Genomic DNA, 21,968 nt, shown 5'->3' with positions numbered 1-21,968 from the left:
AGTGTTAAGGCGAGCAGGGAGGGAACACTTGCTTCTTCTCCAAAGGGAATCTTAATGAATTCCTTTAGCCCACACTGCACTGGTGTCATCTATATTTCAGGAGCTTAGCTACCAGAGTGGTCTTTCAGACTGTCCCCCTCCTTCTCCATAACCCTACATCCCCTAAAAAGGACCAGTACCAAGCAGACACCAGTTCCATATCTGGGTTAGGCCTAAATATTCATTCCTTTTTTTTTTTTTGCCACTGCCCTCCATTATACCCCTGCATCCAACTAAGGGTGACCTGCAGCTGGTGGAAATGTGGTGGAACCCCCTTCCCTAAGGTCTGAACTTCCTTTGGAAAAGTTGCACTAAGCACTTTCTTGCACTATGCAGCATGCAGCATATAGGCCTATATATATTTTGCCTTCAGTTTATTAACTGTGATTGCTTTATTTATAGCTTTGGGATCTGTGTACATGCGCACAGGGAAGTGGGTTGCAAGTGAATAATTTAAGAAGTGATCTAGGTTATTTTAGAAAGGTGTGTATGTTTGTGTGGATATCCTTTCTTTGAGACCTTTCACTGGCCTGGTTACTGATAACAAAGACAGGAAGAGCATAGGTTAGAGTCCACTTCCTCGTCAGGGATAGAGGAACCACGATGCCACATCGTCAGCACCCACAGCAGTCACTCTATAGCTGCCATGTTGTAGTGTATGTTGTTTTGATGCAAGCCACACATCCCCCTCTGCTTTTGGATAATATGAGAAAATGTTGCACAATTGCACATTTATGTAGACATGATTGATATCTACTTTCACACCTGGAGTTTACAACATTGATGTGAAACAACCTCTTAATCTTACAGAGCTTTGTAGTGTATAAAGTTATAATGAAAAAAAAGAACTTAAAATCAGTGGATTTGGAGGAGATTTCTCTGCCATCAGCATGTTTTCTCTCCTCCGCCTTGTCTGGTTAATGCTGTGCTCACTCGTCTCACTGTATGAGCTGGAGTGAAATGTTTACTGTTGGGGAGGAGCAGATTTTGCTATGCTATGAATCAGCTCAGCGCTCCCATTACTGTGACATCCCAAGAGGAAATCATTCTCTCTACAGATGGAGATAAAATTATAGGAGGAAAGAAGGTGGGTGGGGGGGGTTGGTTCTTGTCATGTTGTGACAGCAGTAGTATTGCGTCTTCTGACAGACTGACTTTGAGGATACCAAGTGAAAGTTTCTGTCAATACTCCTGCTCTTATTGACAGATTCTTTAACTGAGTATAGGCCTGTCACGATAACAAATTTTGCTGGGCGATAAATTGTCCCAGAAATTATCGCGATAAACGATAATATTGTCGTTCCGAGACCATTTTCATCTAATATAATGATAATGGCATAATAATGCAGGTACACCTTTTCAAAGATCAATAAACTTTTATTTTTAAACAATATGTAATACTGGAACTGGAAGACATTTTTAATATCCACAAGAAATGAACAAAACAACCAAAAACAATAAATAAAATGGACTCTCACTCTCTGTTAACAAAAAATGCACTGGAATAAAAACCACACACAAGCAAAACAATGAATAAAATGGATGTAGACAAAATATTAAACATTAGGCTCAGACATAAAGAGTGATACATTTCTTAACAGGCAAACCTGTCAGTTAGGACCTTTGTAAACATTTAGTGCAAAAGAGATGAAGCAGATGCCTATTATCGATATTGACTACTCAGGCGTATATGACTATATGTGCCAAACTGCGGCTAACAAAACACCCCAAAAGGGACTTAAGCAGAAAAATCATCAGGGTCATAAGCTGGTGTCATGTTTGAGGCAACAACAGGGGAGGGGGGGGGGGGGGGGGCGACCCCGCCGAGGCAGAAAACAGACAGGGAAAAAAAAAAAAGGGAAGGAAAGGGGGTGAACCCTGTCACCGGGAAAAGTGTGGGTCTCAAAACACCCACATCCACCATGGGTGTGATGCCCCTAGGGTCACCGATGCACCGGAGTGGTTATCCAGTCTCTTTGGTAGAGAGCGAGACGACGAAATCAAACAAGCATGTAAATGGAAATTATCGCGGCCGAAAAAATTATCGAGCTCATTTTATTTATCGTGCGATTAATTGATTTATCGCATATCGGGACAGGCCTAACTGAGTATTTCACTGTTTTATAGTTGGCAGTGAGCTGAGTAAATGGCTGGGTGCTTGGTTTACTGGTTGCTTACTGTTGACCTTTCCCAGATAACAACAGTGAGTGCTAATGCCTAAAACTCTTAAGCTCAGGATGTGCCAAACGGTTAACTGATGAAAGCTGAGTGTCCGTATTAATTAGACAGAAGGTAGGAGAATTGCGTCAGTAGGCTAGTCCACAGTGGGAGTGATGGGCTTGGACTTCTACTGTGTCAGAAGAACACAGGATACTGGCTGCTTGGTTGATCTCCCAGAGAGATAGTCTTAGTGGGCTAAGATGCACTTTTGTCTCATTTTCAACTATCGGCCATTACAATAAAGGGCAGAATGCCAGGCTCCGTCTCTGAAGCATTATATGATCTTTAAAAGTGCCATCAGTGGCTGGTTTAATGGCAGTTTTAATGCAGTGCTTTACAGTCAACCTAGGGATGCTCGGTATTGAAATTTTTTTTTATTGAAATATCCAATCATTGTTTATGATAATGTCGCCCGTTAAAGCTATTAATATTCTTAATTTCTTTGCATAATGACCACAAGTGGAGTTAACCTGTCATACAGAAAGTGTGATGGTCTGCAATCAGTGTAGATGAACGCAACTTATTTGCAGCTTAAATGCAGAAAACACACTTTCTATGTAACAAAAAGACCCTTGTATGCTTTCCTATTCTAGTGACAGCAAGGTTTTTTTTAACATGTAAGGATGTCTGTTTAGTTGAGTCATCATGCAAGTTAGCCACATATTCAACTTCTACATTTTCAAATGTGGCATATGTCACATATAAATAGCTTATCATCGCTGAAAAATAAATGTCAACTTCATTTAGCCATCCTATTCATATCAAACATGCTGCCGTATATTTTACAAGTAGTTAGTTAGCTAATGTATTAGATTAGTTAGCTCTGATCAAAGATATAATAACCAAAATAGCACTTGTTGTCTTGGTGAAATGCCAATAGATGGCTACCAATGGCAGATTGACGATGTTTTAACTGGCCTTCTGATGAATCTGTACACATCTGACACATCTTGATACAATCATTCCCCCGTCCATCCAAAGGCTGTAGACAAGCTCATCCAGAGGTTAAGACATGACAGGCAGGCTTTTACAACGTAGTCAGTTTACACTCTGGTGGAAGTTGTGTCTGGCAGGGATAGAAGATATGGAAGTCAGGCAAAAAGCAATTGACTCTGAGCTTTCACCTTCCGAGGGCAGGGCCCATATAGTGCAGATGGATGGCCAGTGACGTCTCCCTTCTTTATAACGAGGCGAGCACGAGCCCCTGTTTTAATGCGTTCCTAAACGCCGTCTTGCAGTGGAGAATGATAGCTTCATTACTTCTGATCAGCGGCAGTGACCTTTTGATGGCAGACTTTATAAAGTTCTAGGATTCATGAGTGGGCAATTTGGCACTTTAATGGGAAGGGTGGGGGTTAGGCTTCAAGATTTGTTGGAGCAAAGCCTAGCGCCTTGGCACAGCAAGTTACTGTCATAGTCAAAGCTGTTAAGTAACAACTGCCATCTGTCCCAGCACTCGTGTTCTCTCTGTATGGAGGTTATTTACTGTAGGTACTGATATGTTTCCTCTTTTGTCATTCACAGGTTGTGTCAGAGAGTGTCCGGGTGCAGAGAAGTGTATGCGTGGGTGGGCGTGTGTGCGTGTGTGAGTGAGTAAAAGAGACGCAAGGAAGAATCCAGTGATGGCTACCAGTAAAGGTAAAAACCAGAGCTCTCTGGCACTGCACAAGGTGATAATGGTGGGCAGTGGAGGCGTGGGGAAGTCGGCCCTCACCCTGCAGTTCATGTATGATGAGGTGAGTCAACATGTCCATGTAAACAGCTTAAAACTGCTATGGGTTTAAGGTGACCAGATAGCAGATAGAGAAGCTAGAGAAGGTCACCTGCACCTCTTTGTCTAAACAGTTCACTTTGTATTATTTATCCAATGTTCTAATCTAGATATCTGATTTGCTATACATATTGAATGTACGCACTTCCTCTTAAAATGTCAAAGCTAAGCTAGAGTAAAAGTAAGAACATGATGGTGCTACAAAACTACTAATAGGTTAACATGGGGAATCTTGTGAAAAGGATGCTTTTCTCTAGTCCAACGCTTGCTTGACCACAGATGTTGTTGTTTACTGCGTGAAGGCAGAGATGGTCACAGTTTGGCTCTGCTACCAAGCAGAAAATCATCTGCATTTTTCAGTCATCTGTCTGATGTCCATTAGATGGCTCAGACACGCTTCAGTTTTAACCAGTGTTGCATCCTGCACATAACTGCAATGCTTAACTAATGCTTTCTGCATATAAATGCATACAACTCGAAGCATATGTTTATGTTTCACTTATGAAATGTGTCTCTCCATCCACAGTTTGTAGAGGACTATGAGCCCACCAAGGCAGACAGCTACAGGAAGAAGGTGGTTCTGGACGGGGAGGAGGTCCAGATCGACATTCTGGACACAGCCGGCCAGGAGGACTACGCTGCCATCAGGGACAACTATTTTCGCAGCGGGGAGGGCTTCCTGCTGGTCTTCTCCATCACAGAGCACGAGTCCTTCAGTGCTACTGTGGAGTTCAGGTACTGTATCCTGCCTACATCTGTCAGTGTGGGACTGAAAATGTGTAAATGGTGGACCTATGGGAGCTCAGACTGCTATGTATTGCTCTTTAATTATACAATATATCAGTACAGTACATGTTGACCTTTGCTGATATGATAGATATGGTTCTGATTGCTTGGTTACATTCTTGTTGTACACACATGCACCAAATACCGGTCCAAGAAATTTCATATGATTATCTGCCAGCACAATGCCGTGAATTAGTAATGCAAATCCAGGTAAGGAGATTGTGTATGAGCTCTGCATTTAGAAAATATAACCTGCACAACAGGTTTGCTTTAATAGGGCTTATATAGTGTGTTACGTAATATTTGTAGAGAGAGAAGAGTGTGGATGTGTTGTGACAGGAAGGTTTGGATAGGATTTGGACAGCCTCTCTTCATCCTAGCATGAACAAAATACTGAAGCTCAAATGCAGATTTCAGTCAGTAGCATTATAGAATTGCGTACATCTGCAAAATGTTGCTGAAGTAGAATTTAAGTGAGTCTGGGAATCATTGTTTGATCCATTCAGTGCTGAAAATTAGGAAATGGTTCGAGCTAAGAACACATTGAGGCATTTTTGACAACAAGCCTATCTATAAATAATGGGTTACAATAAATAAAGAATGTATAATCAACTACAAAATACCATGAATGGCAGCTATACTGATTTGCCAACCAGGTCTTAAAAAGGTTCAGGTTTTTTTAAATCTAAAAAAACTGCCATGAACTGTTAGATTATGTCAGATTTATCACAATCAAAACTCACTTATTTGAAGAAGAAAAACTGGTGAATATACGAAAAATACACAGTCCTATCCTGTGCCGACAGGGAGCAGATCTTGCGAGTGAAGGCGGAAGAGGACAAGATCCCTCTCCTGCTGGTAGGGAACAAATCGGACCTGGAGGAGCGTAGGCAGGTATCTGTGGACGAGGCCCGAGGGAAGGCGGAGGAGTGGGGCGTCCAGTACGTGGAGACATCAGCCAAAACCAGAGCCAACGTCGACAAGGTGTGTTGACAAGCGCATCGAACCTAGTACATTTGCTATAAATTGATAGTCAAATTTAGGATTTGTATTCATTACTTAATCTTATTTGCATGTTCAGGAGTTTTATGAACTACAAGTGCTTAATGGATTCCTTGTCTCCTCTCTCCAGGTATTCTTTGACCTGATGCGTGAAGTACGAGGCAAGAAAATGTCAGAAAACAAAGACAAAAACGGAAAAGGAAAGAACAAGAAGAACAAGAAGAGCTTCAAAGAAAGATGCTGTTTACTTTGAACTCTTCATGGACCTTAACAACCCACAGTACAACTGATAGGTTGGGGAACAAAGCAGAGCGTCCTTGCCATTGTCATTCAAATGAAATTGTATCTTTTTTAATAGCTGGTTCTAGTTTAGTGTTTAGAACAATCCCAACCACTTCTTCTTTTGTTTTTGCCATTTTTAATTCATGAAATCTGAGCTTCTGTTTTATTGGAAGGTAACCACTGTTGTGACTGTGACTTGGACTGCAGTGCTTGATGGCTCATAGTAAGCCAATGACCAAACTGCCACTGACACTAAATCTGCTGCTCAAGACATTCTCCACTGTTTAACTCAGCGATTATACTGCCTTTGACTTAGGTTCAGTGTGTTTTACACCAGAATTGTTGAGTCAAGTAAACAGTGCTCTTAATTTCTTTTACCCGCTCTGAATCTTAACCTGCATAAATCTTAGTCTATGTTAGTAAAGACCCCTTGACTCTATGTTCATCAATTTACAAGAAACTCTAATGCTGCTGTCTGTCAAGTTTGTAATCATTTTTGATAACACTTAATGTCTTGCCTATTGAAGATGTTGGCCTCATTCATTCATTCATCTTTCCAGACTCTGATCTGAACAACTTCAGACCGTGTTTGGAATCGCTGTTGAGACTGGAAGTTTCAAATGTTTTCATTTTTGAGCCCTCAAGGCTGCTGTTTTGTAGTAATGTTTGTTTTTTCTTTTGGTTTTTTTTCAGTTCATCTGAGGATTTGTGATTTTCTGACCACAGGAGAATCAGACCGTGCAATCAAAGGACTTGTTGCCAAACAGGGTTATTTTATTCCATTTTGTATAAGGCCTTCCATGATTACCACAAATCAATCACAAGATGCTTTGCAGTTTTTTCAGCTGCTGCAAGATAAACTCTTTGGTGACTCTAAATCACAGGAAAAACAAAACAAATGTATGATTACTCAGAGCTTCATGTAAATATTTTTAACATTTGTTAGATATTTTGAGGCTGTGAAAGGGAGGTTTTAATGTGGTTACTAGTATTTCGTTGTTAGTAAGTGAGCAGTGATTCAGAGGAGAGAGCAGACCTATTTTTCATAATGGTTCTCTGCCATGTTCACGTAATCTGGCCCTTCCCGCCCTTCTCACAGTGCAGATTACTTCCTGTTTTACACAGTGTTGAAGTTTGGAGTCTCTACTGTGAGACTGGTGTTGACAATCCAGGAGGCCATCACGCTTCTGGTCCATAATGGCATTATAATCAGTAATGTCTTATTAATCTCAACATTTCTGAAATTCTTTTTATTCCTTGGTCTTTTGAATAACATGCACTACAATTCAGATACCTAAGAAGTGGACTTTGTGCTGAATGGAGTCACGCTGGAGATTTTTAAACAGTTTGTGCCAACAAAATCACAAAAAGTCAAACTATGTTTGTAGATGTACAGTATGTTTGTTAATTAACTGAGTGTATGTGCATTTACCAGGAAATCCTTTCTGTGTCTGTGTGACTGAAGCTTTGACGAGGGCGCCAACTTCTTAACTGTTGTTTAATCAAGTGCTACAGTGAACAAGATGTTTCTACCACTGCCTAAACCATTCTTTGTAACATGCCCTCCCTTTTTTCCTTTTACTTCCTACAGCTGTGAGTATGCTTTTATCTCTCTGCAGCGAGTGTTGCCGAATAAATGCTTTGTTTTCTTTGTAAATACTACACATTATTTTGTCTCTGAAAACCTTTTAAAGCATGAAGTATGTGCGTGTTCCAAATTTTGATTTTATATAAGAACCATAGCAAGAGATGATGATATAATTGAATTTTGAAAGAGATAAAATTGAATGTGAATTGGCTCCCACCAGTAGACGTAGCGCTGCCCTCCGCTGGCTGGTGGAGGTAAGGGAACTGCTGTGTCTGCTTACTGTATGGACACAGTACAGTTATGTTGGCACTAGCCATCGAAGTGAAATGTTATGGTTGTCATTTCCTGTTCCCTTTGGGGCATTTTGTGCCCCAGTTTAGTCACATAACCTAGCAGTTACTCACTTTGCATTGATTGTTCCTCTGCCATCGAGAAAAGGGTGCCAACGGCCTGTTTTTCTTGCATTTGACAGTGATATACTAGCACTGTTTTTTATTAACCTTACAGGCTTATCTTACATGGCAGGATGAGTATAGCGTCACCCTCAAGATGAACAAGTCATGGTTTGTCGTTGCTGAACGCCTGGGGGTGGCTCAGTCGGTGAAACTCATTTCACAATGTGAAAACATGGTTGACTACATTACCAGGCAAAGACTAACCATATATCACTGCGAAAATACTTTTCACATGAAGGATAGCAGGAACCAAATACCACTGACTTTTAGTATAACTTGATGTCCCCTACAGCTTAACATGAGAAAGCAGCTTGTGTGCCATCCTCATGCACTGGGCCCTTCCAAACAAAACTAAGACTCAAATTTAACTTTAAAAAAAGTAGTATTCCTTTAGGGACTGTCTCTTACTCAAAAGTTCACAGTGACCTTATTCTGTTTTGTTTTATAATCTCCTGTAGTTTTCCTGTAGGGATGAATGATTTGCTGTGATATTTCTATTTGGCAGAACAATCTAGTGATGGAAAGTTCATATATTCCAGTACCATCGTAGCATTAACTCCCCTTTGGTATCAACAATCAAATATCCCTCATGTCCTTAAAATCAATTGCCCATTTGTTGGCACTGCAGCAGCTCCAGGCTGTGCATCTTAACAGCATCGGAGATAAGACTGTTATTTCTCTGGTCTTTTGAGAGAATTGTATATTTACAAGTATTGATCAGACAGGCCAACGCCAGGTGAATTCTAAAAAACAGTGTTCACCTCTAAAAGGGAGAGTGCTGAGAGAAGTACTGTGGGCATTAAAATGTAACATTAATGGCAGCCACTGTTCCACATTTACTGCATGCCTCACATAAACACACTAATCCGTCCCCAGTTTATATCACTGGTTAAACCAATCGGGTTTTAAAGCCTGTGGCAGCATTTCCACCAAGAGAGGCTAAACATGTCACAGCTCTGATAAGCACATTTACCTGCCTGACACTCACCTCTCTGGATTTCCACTCTTTCCCCTGTACCTCTAAGTAGGCAGATTAGGTGGTCCGTTAAACCCACAGGAAGGCAGTTATTTAGAAATATATGAAAGGGCAAAGTGAGCCAGGCTAATGACCGATGCAGTGTCACTGGCGCACTCTCGGGTCTTTTATCATTCTGTGGAGAGGGCCCCCGTCCTCTGAGTAACCCTCATTATATCTGAGCTAATGTTGGGGATGAGGATGTTCAAGTGATAAAGCACCATCACAGTCCTTCATTATACAGAAAGAGAAACAGACTCGGTGGAATTGTGCTCGACCTATAAGATAAATGCAATGGACGGAGAATAACTCCTATTTTAGCGACTGTGCCACATCCTGCTGTCTGCAGGGTGCGTCTCAGAGGGGAGACATGTTCACTCTTTGACCATGGGATGGCAGTCTTGGTATTCTGTAGACCCGGTCTCCTGTTTAATGCCTTCTGCATCATTAGCGCTCTCACTGTGCTTTCCACTACTAGGCTTCATTCAGTGGTGAATATTGACTGAATGACACAGTTTATCAGACCTTATCAAACAGGTTCATGCAGAATGAATGACTAGTTATATAATTATCTGTATGTTTATCTATTGAGTATAACAAATTATCACATAATTAGTAATAACATTAATTACATTAGTTAAATCTTAGAACAACTTCCCTAAGTTAATATAACCTGTTATCCATGTAAACATTCAATATATACTGATCTTGAAGTTAGGAAATATATTCTGGAAATTTATAATCATTTATTTTATTTTATAAAATGCACCGTGATTATTTAAAAAATAATTAAATATTACTTTCAGATTATAATATACATAGGATCAAACAGCATTGTTCCTAGATAGAACAGGATACATTTGTGTTTTTATGTTGCAACAAACAGAGGTCTGAATATCAGGAACATACTATAAACCTATATGTGGTATATGTTGTAAAGTAGGCCTACAGTATGGGATGCAACATTGCACTTACAGGGCACGTTAGACGCCTGAGGTGGTACAGGTTTATGTGCACTGTTTCACATTATGCTGTTCAATGCTGTTATGGAGTACAGAAGGTACATTTTCTTTTCTTTTTTAGGATGAGGTTTCTCAGTAAATGCAGCAGAACTGAAAACACACACAGCTGTAGAAGATGATCGATTTATACGTCCTGTCACAGTGTAACTGTCATGAACAGTAAAGGATACGTCATTGTATAATATCAAAACTAAAATACGATACAACAAGCTAGTCATTTCATTACTTTCATACTCACCACGTCTTTGCTAAATGTAAACTTCAAACAATTTCAACCTGCATCCAAAAACTGAAAAAAACCTAATACCACAACTACAATAACACCTTTCTGTACTAAACATCTCAACAACAGCTTCATGGAAGACAGTCTCAGCTGCGACTCACTTGTGTGCAGCTGAACCTCATTTCAGAATAGGTACCTGGTAGTTAAGATTACTTACTGTATAAATTATCTTTAAATTCCTCCCAAACACCAGATTGTTGCTCAGTAGGTCATACCAGTGGCGGACTCAGGCTGTCTGAGGGGGAGGGCTGAAAAAAATAAGAAGGGCACCAGCTGGGACCAGCTCACAGAAAGTCTTGATGCATTTATGCTGAAACAGTTCCAAACCTTGGTTGAGATTCACATTGTTTAATTATGTGACTCAGATTTAAATTATAACTACTAAAACTCTGTAATTAAAACACACAGTTAACCAGAGGCACAATCACCATACTTTACCCTGCAATAACAGAATAGGTATCCAGTAGTTTAAAAATACCTACAATATAAGTTATTTTTTAGGCTTCTACATCATCACTCCCTTCTTCCCTAACTTTACATTTTGTTCCCTGGTACCTACATGTATGTACTGTACTGATATACTGTCAGTACAGGTAATTATACTGTAAATTGGGAAGAATTACACTGTACATTTTACACCAGAATCTAAAGCGTTGCCAAATGAGAGTGACGACAGTCAGTCAACAACCCAAAACCAGTTATTATTAAGATCTTTAAAGTCCCAGTGTGTAGGATTTAGTGGCATCTAGTGGTGTAGTTGCACGTAGCATATGCCTCGCTTCACCCTCTCCCTTCCAAGCACGAAGGAGAAACTATGGTGGCCGTGAAATGTGTGAACATTTTTTCATAAATATAATAAAAACGACTCATTCCAAAGTAACAAAAACACAACTATTCCTAAACTCAGCTGATTATACACTAATTAAAACCTACCTATGAATATTATATTAAATTTCTGCCAATAGATCCTCCTAAATGTTACCCACTGGTCCTTTACCACTAAACCGTGAAATACCAGATCTGACCATACTGCCATTCTTGGCATGATGTCAGGCACTTTAGAACTAAGCAGTGTATATTTCTGCTATTATCACTGTCAGAGGAAGAAAGCAAACCTGTTTGGATTGTCATGAAACAACAGCTCATACTTCTTCTATCTGCACTGTGTGGCTGTAATAGCCAAACTATCAACAGCTCCACACTGCAGCACAAATGACTGTCAGTGGGAGAAAGAAAGAAAGCCTATTTGAACCATTTCGTATTTTCCCAGCCTTTTAAAAAGAGCGAGATGCTCCCTCAGCAAATCCTCAGTGCTGAGGTACAGTACAAATGATCCACAATGGTTAACAGTGTAATGGAGGAGTCTGTCAATAGGCTCACCACTCCATATAATAAGCTGAAGACCCTTCATATATGTTGAGCTTCTTGTCAATTCTTGGATGAACAATTATATATAAAGTGATGAAAATCAAATAAAGGCATTAGTAATAAATGACAGATTGTGTGTTCATCTTAATGAATATTCATTAAACTTAGGTTTCCTAATGTTATTTAATGCCAAAGACTTCGGTACTATTTGCTCTCATTAATATTTATGTTTTATATGCATACTATTTATTTTTGTGACTACTGTATATTCCCCGACTCACAGTATTTCCTGTCCTCATAACATCTCGTAAAATACCTTTATTTTGAAATGCCTGCACTGGAGTTGCAGCATCCTATAGAGCAGTGGTTCCAATGAGTGAGGAGATTAAAGGTGCAGGAACCCCCCCCCCCCCAACAAAGTTCTGCGACAAAAAAATAGTTTGGACTTTGAACTGAATCTTTGCTTTTTTAAATATTCGAGGGTTTTTATCTCTTTGAGCTTCAGGCAGTTATTTAAATGAAACCATCTGAGAAGCTTCAAGGGAAAATCTCTCTTTGGTGAAATTGCTAACAACTTCTGAAATATGACAAGAGGCCCAAACCACAAATCCCAATGAGCCACAAGCCAAAGAGGTTAGGAATTCCCCCCCCCGCTTTAGAGGCTGGCTACACGTGTATCAAATCCTCATTGGATGGCTCTTATCGACTGAGACGTTTTGTTGCATAAAGGCTATGCTTTAACTCATTCTGTAAAAGACAGAGCAGACAATAGTGATCATATAGAGACGTGGAGGGCTTTTACACATTTGGTCTAGCCTTGTGAACAGCTGGAACTTCTTTTACATGTGTATTACAATAGTGAATGTTTAAGTCAGTTCTTAAATCATGAACTCAAATACAAAAGTTCAACGTCTGGTATTTCTAAGAATGTATCAATTTGTTATATCTTATAGGATACAGTTGATGAAAAGTCCCAAATATGTTCCTCCACTGAGTAAGATGAGACAGCTGGACTAGCAAAGCTGTGAAACTATATGTCAAAAGTTGTCAGGCTATTTCTTTTGGTGGTTAGATATTAAAGGCATACTATGCAGTTTTCCGGTTTTGTCAAACAGCTACCCCTAGAGTCGCTGCGGAGTACTTGTATTTAACGTTAACTGTCGTAAATACCAGAGCCGTCTCTATATACGGCTCTGCGTCTCTGCACTCACGGCCTGATCCCCTCCCCCCTGTATACCGGTACATGTTCAGTAGGATGGAAGCGTGGGACATCGAACAGGCAAAGATAGACTCCGAAGATGTCTACTGACCAGGTAACGTCTGAGTGAATGCCTGCTAGTGTCTTCCATTGAGGCTGCTTCTTATGTCGCTGATGTATGTGACGTCGCGCCGTAAAGCACTTTGTGATTCTCGCGAGATTTGGCAGGGCGCCACCTTTCAGACTTGCATTGCTGCTTCTGCCAACGCCGTCCCTCTCCTGCTTTGCTATCGGGATGATTCGCTATACTACGAGTTCGTTTACCATCGAAATGACTTGGAAGCTGTTATATTAAGGTAAAAATCTTGCATAGTGTGCCTTTAAATACAGAATTGATATTAGAATCCACATATGTTGCATCTGTGATCTAATCATGCTTGATTTGTTTGTGAAAATGGAAATTAAAGCCAGTTAACAAGACATCAAATATAGAGCAACTACATAAACAAGTGACAGTTTCCATGGACAAGCAGAACTTATCCCTGCATTAACGCCCTGGAATTTATCAGATTGTAGGAGAGAAGAGAAGGAGACTGGTGGTATACACAAATTAGCACCGTCCTTCTGTAATCAGTAACATGGGGGACACAAGCTCATTAGCAGCATCTGATGTAGCTCTTCATTGTGGTTTAAATTAATGGAAGAACCCTTCTAGCAGCACTGATTGGATGTTTAAGCAAACAGTGTGAATTAGAGCATGTCATGCAGTACATTATATGAGCGCCTACAGTTGCAGGTGATGTGTTCAATAACGCCCATCACAACTCCAGCAGACCTGATCAGATCTTTATTTGGACCAGCAATAACAACCTGACAGCCGAAACATTCTGGAAAGCAGAATCCATTTAGCTTGTCAGAAACTATTTATTCTTGTAATAAATGGAACACTGTTGAAGGTGCTATAACTACTGTTATTTGTGATTTACAAAATAATTGTGGCTCACTATCTGCTCTGTAATTTAGACTCAGGAAACTTGCTTCACAAATTGAGCTATGATGCACCTTCAGTGGGGTGACAGTGGCAAATGCTGAATGAAGAATGAAAGTAAATATCATAAAAAAGTTTTTTGTGTGTGTTCATTTTTCAGTAATCCCAATATAGGATTCAAGTGTCAATTTATTTACATACGTGTAGTTGATGTGTACAATTTATGAAGCCTTCCATTGACGATAAATTGCCCTGAATGTTGTGTTGCAGTTCTTTCCTGGGTACACTGACAATCACCATGAACCACATGAGTACCACACAATGGAGTTGGTCAAGTATTTCTGCATTCACCATGACTTAACAATATTTAAAATATACTCAGTGAATGAATGCTGCCTACACTTGAATCTATTTGGCTTCGAGCTTAAAGCTTTTTTTCTCAGCTTGCCATTTTGAAAGCAGCACAACAGTTTGACTGCTCCACATTTTTAACAAACCACAAATCCCTTGCATTTAAATGAGAAGTTTTACACCTTGTGTGTTTCATCTTGAGCTGCAGTTCTCTCACCATCTGTAGTCACGCAGCTTCAAACAGGCTGCAGAATACACAAAATACTGTTTCACTGAACCCTGTTGTGCTTATATTTACCTTTGTTCTTAAATTATTTGTTACAAAAAACACATTACAACTGCACACTCAGGGCATAAAGTGCACAATGAAAAGATAAACTCTTTTTAACACTTTATTCTTATTTTTTATTACACTGTTCTCATTGAGCTGAGGCTGAACTTTTGTGCTTCTCCTCACTCAAAGCAAGTATTCATGCCATCAGACACAAGGTATAGTCAACATACATCAATTAAAGATGGCAACATGTGGGATCAGGACAGGTGTCTTTGTTTTCTTAAATACAGTTTTCAATTATTCATTACAACTTTCCTCCTACTCATAATAGTGTTTATAGCACACTACAATGTAGTTGTAAGCAGATAGAAGTCTATTAAAGCACAGTATTTGTCAGCAATTATAACTTATCCAATAAAATAGGAGTTATATTATCTCAACTTTGGTTTATTCTATTTTTGTATACTGTAACAAATGTACAAAAAGCACAGCGTGTATTATATGGGTAACCATTTGGAAGCTGAGAGAAAATTGGTGCTCAACCACATTCTCTCCATGATGGGTCAAAGTGAGAGGTAATGGGACAAAAAAAAAAACTTATCCAACTCTCAAACACCTCCACGCAATCCCAGTGCAACATGTAAGGCTGTGGCCAAACCAGATAAACTGAAAGAGGCAATAATCGCCCCATCCAATGATTCCTGGCAGTGTGCTCTCATAACCACAATAACACATAACTCATGTCAAAGGTGGACGGGTAGGCTTGAAAGTAACAATCCATTAGAGGCTATTTAAAACAGGCAACAGCGGGATACAGCGGCACTGTTCACATTTATCTGCATGAGGTGTATGGGCAATAATTGCATCAGGAACTTAAGCTGTGTGTGTGTGTGTGTGTGTGTGCCATTAAAGATGAATGAATTCAGTTCAAGCACATGTGGCTGTAGGGATGTATTGTTAGAAACCTCAACACAGCAGGCCTCCTTGTGCTGTGGGCGTATTGCTGCTGCATTTGTCTGACAGGTATGATGAGATATGAGTAATGTGGCAAAATACAAAGTACAAAGTCCTGCACCAACTTCAAAAACATGTCAAAGTTGAGATGTAGTTTGTTGTAGCCGAGCTGCTCTATGAATTGTTGAAAATGTGAGAATGTCTTTAATTATTACAATATCAGATCAAGCTGTTTTTTATGTGGATTTTAAATAAGAGATAGTGAATGTTGGTTCTTTGGGTTGCCATTGCACCTCATCACTTCTGGCATTTTGTCCTTTGACATATACCTTCTGCCAGTGGATCACTTTGTTCATCTGATGTGTTGGCATTTCTCACAGGAAGCTACGCGGCAGGCTTCATCTTTTAGTTTACAGCTGTTTGATTATCTTGGAGGAAACACGGTTGGTATTTCATACATTTTTTTTCTGTGTTTTATCAAATGTTTGAACGGACGTTGTTCCGATTCTTGCTATATGACCATTCAGTGTTTGTTTGGAAGGTGCCGACCCAACCAGTCACTGTGGGATTAGCTGGAGTTTTGCTCCACAGCAGCATTTTCGATCTCAATGCTAATCAGCAGGCTTTCCGTTTCACAATTGCTTTGTTGCCTGAATGGCCTTTTGTACACCTATATAGCAATCTCCCTCAGGTATTAGAGTGGACTGAAAGGAGCACAACATTTACATACCATGTGCACTAAGGCTGAAAATGACGTGGCAATTATGTAACAAATTGGCCATGTATAAGTAAGATATCAAACAGTTATTCAGATAAGATATTGCCCCTTCCCAGATAAAGTGCTATCCATCTAGGTCTCATAGGACTTTGATTAAAGAATAGGCAACCCTCTGCTCCTGTTTGTATTGTAATGTACAAGTGATTTATCTTTTCTGTTGTAAAGTGCATCGGCTGCACTGTGTTGTGGTGTACAAAAGATTCAAGGATTGAGATAAAGTCAAAGATGCAGCTGTGATAGCAGCCTGCATCTGCATCCTGGTCACTGCCAAACAAACCCAGCTATAAGCTACGGTGCCCTTCAGAAGAGAAAAAGTGAACAGCCTCTCAAATGCTGATCCCCACCTGTCGTTCTGCCGCATGGTAATTATGGACATATCACATTTGTATTCTCTCTTAGGGAAAGTATGATTCACCATGCCTTGTCCGTGTCCACACACACACACATCACCAAATACGTCAGAATGAGACATAGGACGTTACCTAAGGAGCTGTATTCAGTTTCAAACCTCTGAGGAAAATAAAGCCACATTGACATAAATGGCTGGTGAGGCGTACCTGTTACACAATAGCAGCTCTTTTGTTGCTGTATAGAATCAAAGTAAGAGTAGCAAGATTGAGGTTTAAAGAAAACAGACAAATTGGCTTTTGTTGACTTAGTTTAAAGTAAAACACAGTTCAGTCACTTTTCCCTGATCACTTATTTTGGGATTTGGGTTATAGAGAAGGCAAATTCTGCCCTAGTGTGTACGGAAGGCCAAGACTGAGAGAAAAGGATATACATTGTATCCATATTAGTGTGGACCGGGCCTAAAACGCATTATCCCCAATCAGAAAGGAACAGCAGTTTGTCAGCAGTACTGTTCTTGTGCAGCATTTCAAATATACTTATTTAATTATGAATACAACAATGAACATACATTATATTCAAAGATACAATATTTAAACACATATAACATTATTTAGGACATTTCATATTATAATACAGAATTGAAATTGTAATGGCTACTCCAAAATAATAAAGCCTAGTTTGGATTTTGCTACATGTGCTGTTCTGTCCTCTTTTCATTGTTGCTTATATTAGTATTTCTTTTCCATACAGTATTATGATTGAAACATACATTAAAGCATTACAATTGTGAAAAATGCCATGTATTCATGACTGTAATCATGTGAAGGTTGACTCATAGATGAAATCTAAAGGGTGCCTTTGTCCTTGTATTTTCCCCTATTTTTTATTTTTCTTATTGGCCTTTATTGTGTTGGACTTTGACATTTCTGTGTAAAGTTCACTAAAAGGTTGTTTTCGTACAGCCATACCGCTAAATGTTTTCCATCACCACATACTGTTTGCTAATCACAGTAGGCAAAACCCTTCACAGTTGGCGTTGGAAATGTCACTTATCCATTCTTCCCTCTTGAGAAGGTGTGACTTGGGGAAATAAAAACATTACTTGCTGTAGTTTCTTTATTGGCACAGTCTCAAGAACACGTTAATGTTTCTCTGTGGTTACAAAGGGAAGCATTATAAGTTTTCCACTTGAGATGCCCAACACACATTGGAAGGTTACCATAATAGATGAAAATATGTGCAAAAGACAGCCTTAGCAGAATACTGATTAGACAGTTGAATTAAGTTGGATTTATGCAGGGATGAGCTCTTCCTTTATCCCTTGTACAACCTCTATCCTGTGTGTGTGTTGTAAGGCCTGGGACGTGCCTTTGTCTTTGTCACAGTACGACTGTGTGCTGCTTTTGCTTTTTAGCCTCACTAGCGGCATGGCTTTTAGAAATGGTCATGTCAGTCTGTCAGTCCGTCTGTTTGACTGCTGATCTATCAGAAACAATTTGGTTGTGAAATATCCCTACTGGGTAGATTTAGATTGGAATTCTGCACAGACACTCCAAAAGCATGAATGCTCAGGACTTTTATATCCTTTGTCTTTTCATCTAGCACCAGCAACAGATCAAATATTCCACTTATAAAATACTTTCTTTCATGATGGGTCTCATCTGCACTTTGAGCTTGATGCTAACTTAGATTATGACATTCACGGTACTTTCAAGTAAAAACAGGAAAATATGATGACTTTCATGAGATTAATTTCTTGTGGAGAGTTAGAGGAGAATATAGATACCTCTGTCCTATATGTTCAGCACATATAAATCTCCAGCCAGGATACGGAAAGCTTGGCTTAACAAAAAAAAAACTGCTAGCTGTCCAAAAACCAAAGATTAACTTCCTGGAGCCTCTGCTGGAAGCCTGGCAAGATTTTGTTGTCAAAAGAAGTCACTGCACATGGCCAAGACATAGTCCAGCACATTACCCCCATAATAGGCTGGATTACTGCAACTCTTTATTATCAGGTTGCCCCAATACGTCCATTAAAACGCTCCAATTAATTCAAAACGCTGCAGCACGAGTACTGACAGGAACTAGAAAAAGAGATCATATCTCTCCTGTACTAGCTTCTCTGCACTGGCTCCCTGTAAAATTTAGAATAGAATTTAAAATCCTCCTCCTCACCTATAAAGCTCTTCATGGTCAGGCCCCTTAAATCTTAAAGAGCTCATAGTACCCTATTACCCCTCTAGAACACTACGTTCTCTGAATGCTGGGCTACTTGTGGTTCTTATAGTCTCTAAAAGTAGAACAGGAGCCAGAGCCTTCAGTTACCAAGCTCCTCTCCTGTGGAACCAGCTTCCAGTTGTGGTTCGGGAGGCAGACACCCTCTCCACATTTAAGAGTAGGCTTAAGACATTCCTCTTTGATAAAGCTTATAGTTAGGGCTGGATCAGGTGAGTCCTGAACCATCCCTTAGATATGCTTCTCTAGGCCTAGACCACCGGGGGATTTCCCATGGTGCACTGAGCTCCTCTCTTCCTCTCTCTTTCTGCACTCATTCATGTCCCATTAATGCGTGTTACTAACTTCACTTCTTCCCCGGAGTTCTTGTGCTTTCTCGTCTCGCAGGTTCTCATGGATCCTGGTGGAGCCTCCTGCCATGGTCCTGCTTGATTGCCATTGCCAATATCACTGATATTAGTGTTATTATTATTATAAGTATTATTATAGCTACGGTTACTGTTGTTGCTGTTGTCATGTTCATCATCATCAGTCACTACTATTAGTGTAGTTGTTGCTACTGTTGTTGCTGTGCACCTGTCCTTCTGTCTGTCTGTCTCTCTCTCTCTCTCTCACGGCGCTCCGCGGGCCCTATGGTACCAGCAAAGGTAACGTCAGATCAGTAACAGACTGTTACGCATAGGTTACGCAGAGCCTTGACATCATATCCGGGGTATAATGTAAGTAAATTCGAGTTAAAACACAGACTTTGCTTATCCTGTGCCGTACGAAACACAGACGTGGTGGGGTAATTACTAAATCACATGAGGTCCCCAGGTAATACTAGTCCCGTGAGAATATGGCTTTATCCTCTAACTCACAGCAAGAAACCAAATAAATATTCCTTTAAGGCATTCTTGGTTTCATGCGAGTCAGGTATTATCAGCACAACAAACATGACTCTTGGACATGTGTAAAACCTTTGTGGAGCCAGAATTACAACCCAAAAGTGTGTAATCACCCTTTAGGTATTAGGTATCGATGGGAGAAATGCAAAACCATCAAGCGACAGGAAAGTTGGGGAGAAAATAGAAACACAAATACTAACACAGACACACTGACAAACAAATGCTCTTTGTTCGGATAGAACGTTGTGTTCTTCTGTTGATCCCACTCTGTCTTGTTTGTCGATCTAATAACTGTGACAGATTAATTTCTGATAAGGAAAGCATGAACACGAAGCTAATTGTCACCTTAAGGCAGGTCAAAAGAAGTGACAAAATATTTTCATTATAAGAAAAAAAATACACAGCACAAATAACTTTATTTATCTTTTCCTCAGGTGTCTCTTTGCAGGATTATTATTCAGTGCAATGCAAGGAGGATTGGAAGCAGAGCTCCATGGTGCTGCTGTGCAATATTTCTAAAGGTAAAAAAAAAAAAAAAATGGTATAGAGACTTTAGAAAGTGTACAGATCCAGATGTCTCACCTTGATGACTTGCAGTTGTGCCAGGTTCTGTATGCACTTATATGGATGTATGCAGAGTATCCAAAGGTGTATGTTTCCATCATTTTGTTAGGTCCTGATGGTGGCAGATCGGTGTGTCTTTTAAGTACAGCATTATACTTTAAGTACCGGTAAATGTATCTAGTTACTTAAGACATGAAGTGACCAACACAAACAAATGTGCTGTATTGACTGGAAGCGAATCATAGTTTTAAACATAGATACATATACAGGTAGGTCTGGGTGAGTGTCTTGCTTGTCTAAGCTTTCATGTTTTCACAGTGCTCATTCTGTATTGTATTATATTTCTTGGGGGATAAATGCCACACCAGTTTCATGTATTGTTGATATTATTATTACTGCTATAATGTGAGTAATTTGCAGTGGAGTTTTAACTTCTCAAACTACAGGGTACATTGATACTGGAGTGAAATGACCAGCAGACCCTGAAATGATCACAAATCCCTTCACATTCCCAAATAATATTTGTGCCAGGTGAGTAGGGCTTTGGAACAGCCAGTGAAGTGTCTGCTGGCTTGTTTTTTCAGACAGCTATTTCAGTGGCTTTACTGAATAATACTTAACAGTGGGTCCCTTGAGCCACTTTGGCATTTTAGAGCTCATTTTCAGGCTGAGTGCAGGTATGGACAAAGGTAAATCAGGAAGTCAAACCTTTTTTTTTCCACTACATGTTTCTTGAGTTCCCCAACCTACTCAGTATTACATAGTTTCCTCAAACCTATTACAACCTTAAAAGGTTACAGTTCTGTTATATACAATATCACTAGTCACTGGAATCTATAAGTTTTTTGGGTCTGGGGTGGAAATAACAAGTGAGCTTTGGATAGAGATAAAAAAATGTACACACATCCTCAATTTGTGCGAAACATATCATTCAGTGTAAACGTATATGCTGCATCTATTATAAAGGCTTGATTCACAGAGAAATATAGAGTGTCAACAATCTCCAGCAAATCTTATTCACTCATTTTGGCTCTACACTTTACTATTCAAATAGTGGACAGAGATTGTTGATACCGTGTCTAAGGGTTATCAGGGAGGAAATTGAACCTAATGCTCTTAGTGCGCTTTTTTGGTTTTACTTCTTCATTACCTTCCCTCCACAAACCCAAAAAAGAACGTTCTAAGCTTTACAACCTTATTGGCAAAATATCTAATATTGACCACGTGAAAAAAGGTATTTCTGGATTTTTTTATCAGATTGGAAAAGATTCAGCTTTCAATTACTGTTCTATCTAATACATTAGATTTGGACATTTGGGGTCCATTTTCAAATATAAATGATTAAATTCCCTCATAGTGAGCTGCTTATTTGAAAGGGTGATGGTTGTGTATTTAGTGTGGTGTGGGTAATGTGTCACTGCAGGTCGTAATATTTATGTATTCCATCATCTTGTGTTTTTTTCACATTTTGTCTTTCCTTTTTTTCATGTTTTTTTGGATGTTTCTTGAATGTGTTTTTCATTGTGTGTTGTAACGGTATTAATTACAGTTATGTGT

General features: G+C 39.6%; 2 protein-coding genes across 2 annotated transcripts in view; both read left to right on the top strand.

The window, feature by feature from the left end:
- Window positions 1–7,757, top strand: part of ralba (v-ral simian leukemia viral oncogene homolog Ba (ras related)) — a 15,665-nt gene extending 7,908 nt beyond the window's left edge. Inside the window, exons 2-5 of the mRNA XM_051404561.1 lie at window positions 3,784–3,995; window positions 4,557–4,765; window positions 5,623–5,800; window positions 5,949–7,757. Coding sequence (XP_051260521.1) covers window positions 3,882–3,995; window positions 4,557–4,765; window positions 5,623–5,800; window positions 5,949–6,071 — 624 coding nt within the window. The 5' untranslated portion in view covers window positions 3,784–3,881 and the 3' untranslated portion in view covers window positions 6,072–7,757. The remainder of the gene's footprint in view (window positions 1–3,783; window positions 3,996–4,556; window positions 4,766–5,622; window positions 5,801–5,948) is intronic.
- The window catches only part of stxbp5l (syntaxin binding protein 5L), a 380,881-nt gene that overhangs the window by 162,817 nt on the left and 196,096 nt on the right, over window positions 1–21,968 (top strand). The gene's annotated exons all lie outside the window — the stretch shown is intronic.

Source organism: Dicentrarchus labrax, unplaced genomic scaffold (genome assembly GCF_905237075.1).
Source record: "Dicentrarchus labrax unplaced genomic scaffold, dlabrax2021, whole genome shotgun sequence".
Lineage (NCBI taxonomy): Eukaryota > Metazoa > Chordata > Actinopteri > Moronidae > Dicentrarchus > Dicentrarchus labrax.
The sequence above is the reverse complement of the archived record's forward strand: the minus strand, read 5'-3'. Positions and strand labels throughout refer to the sequence as shown.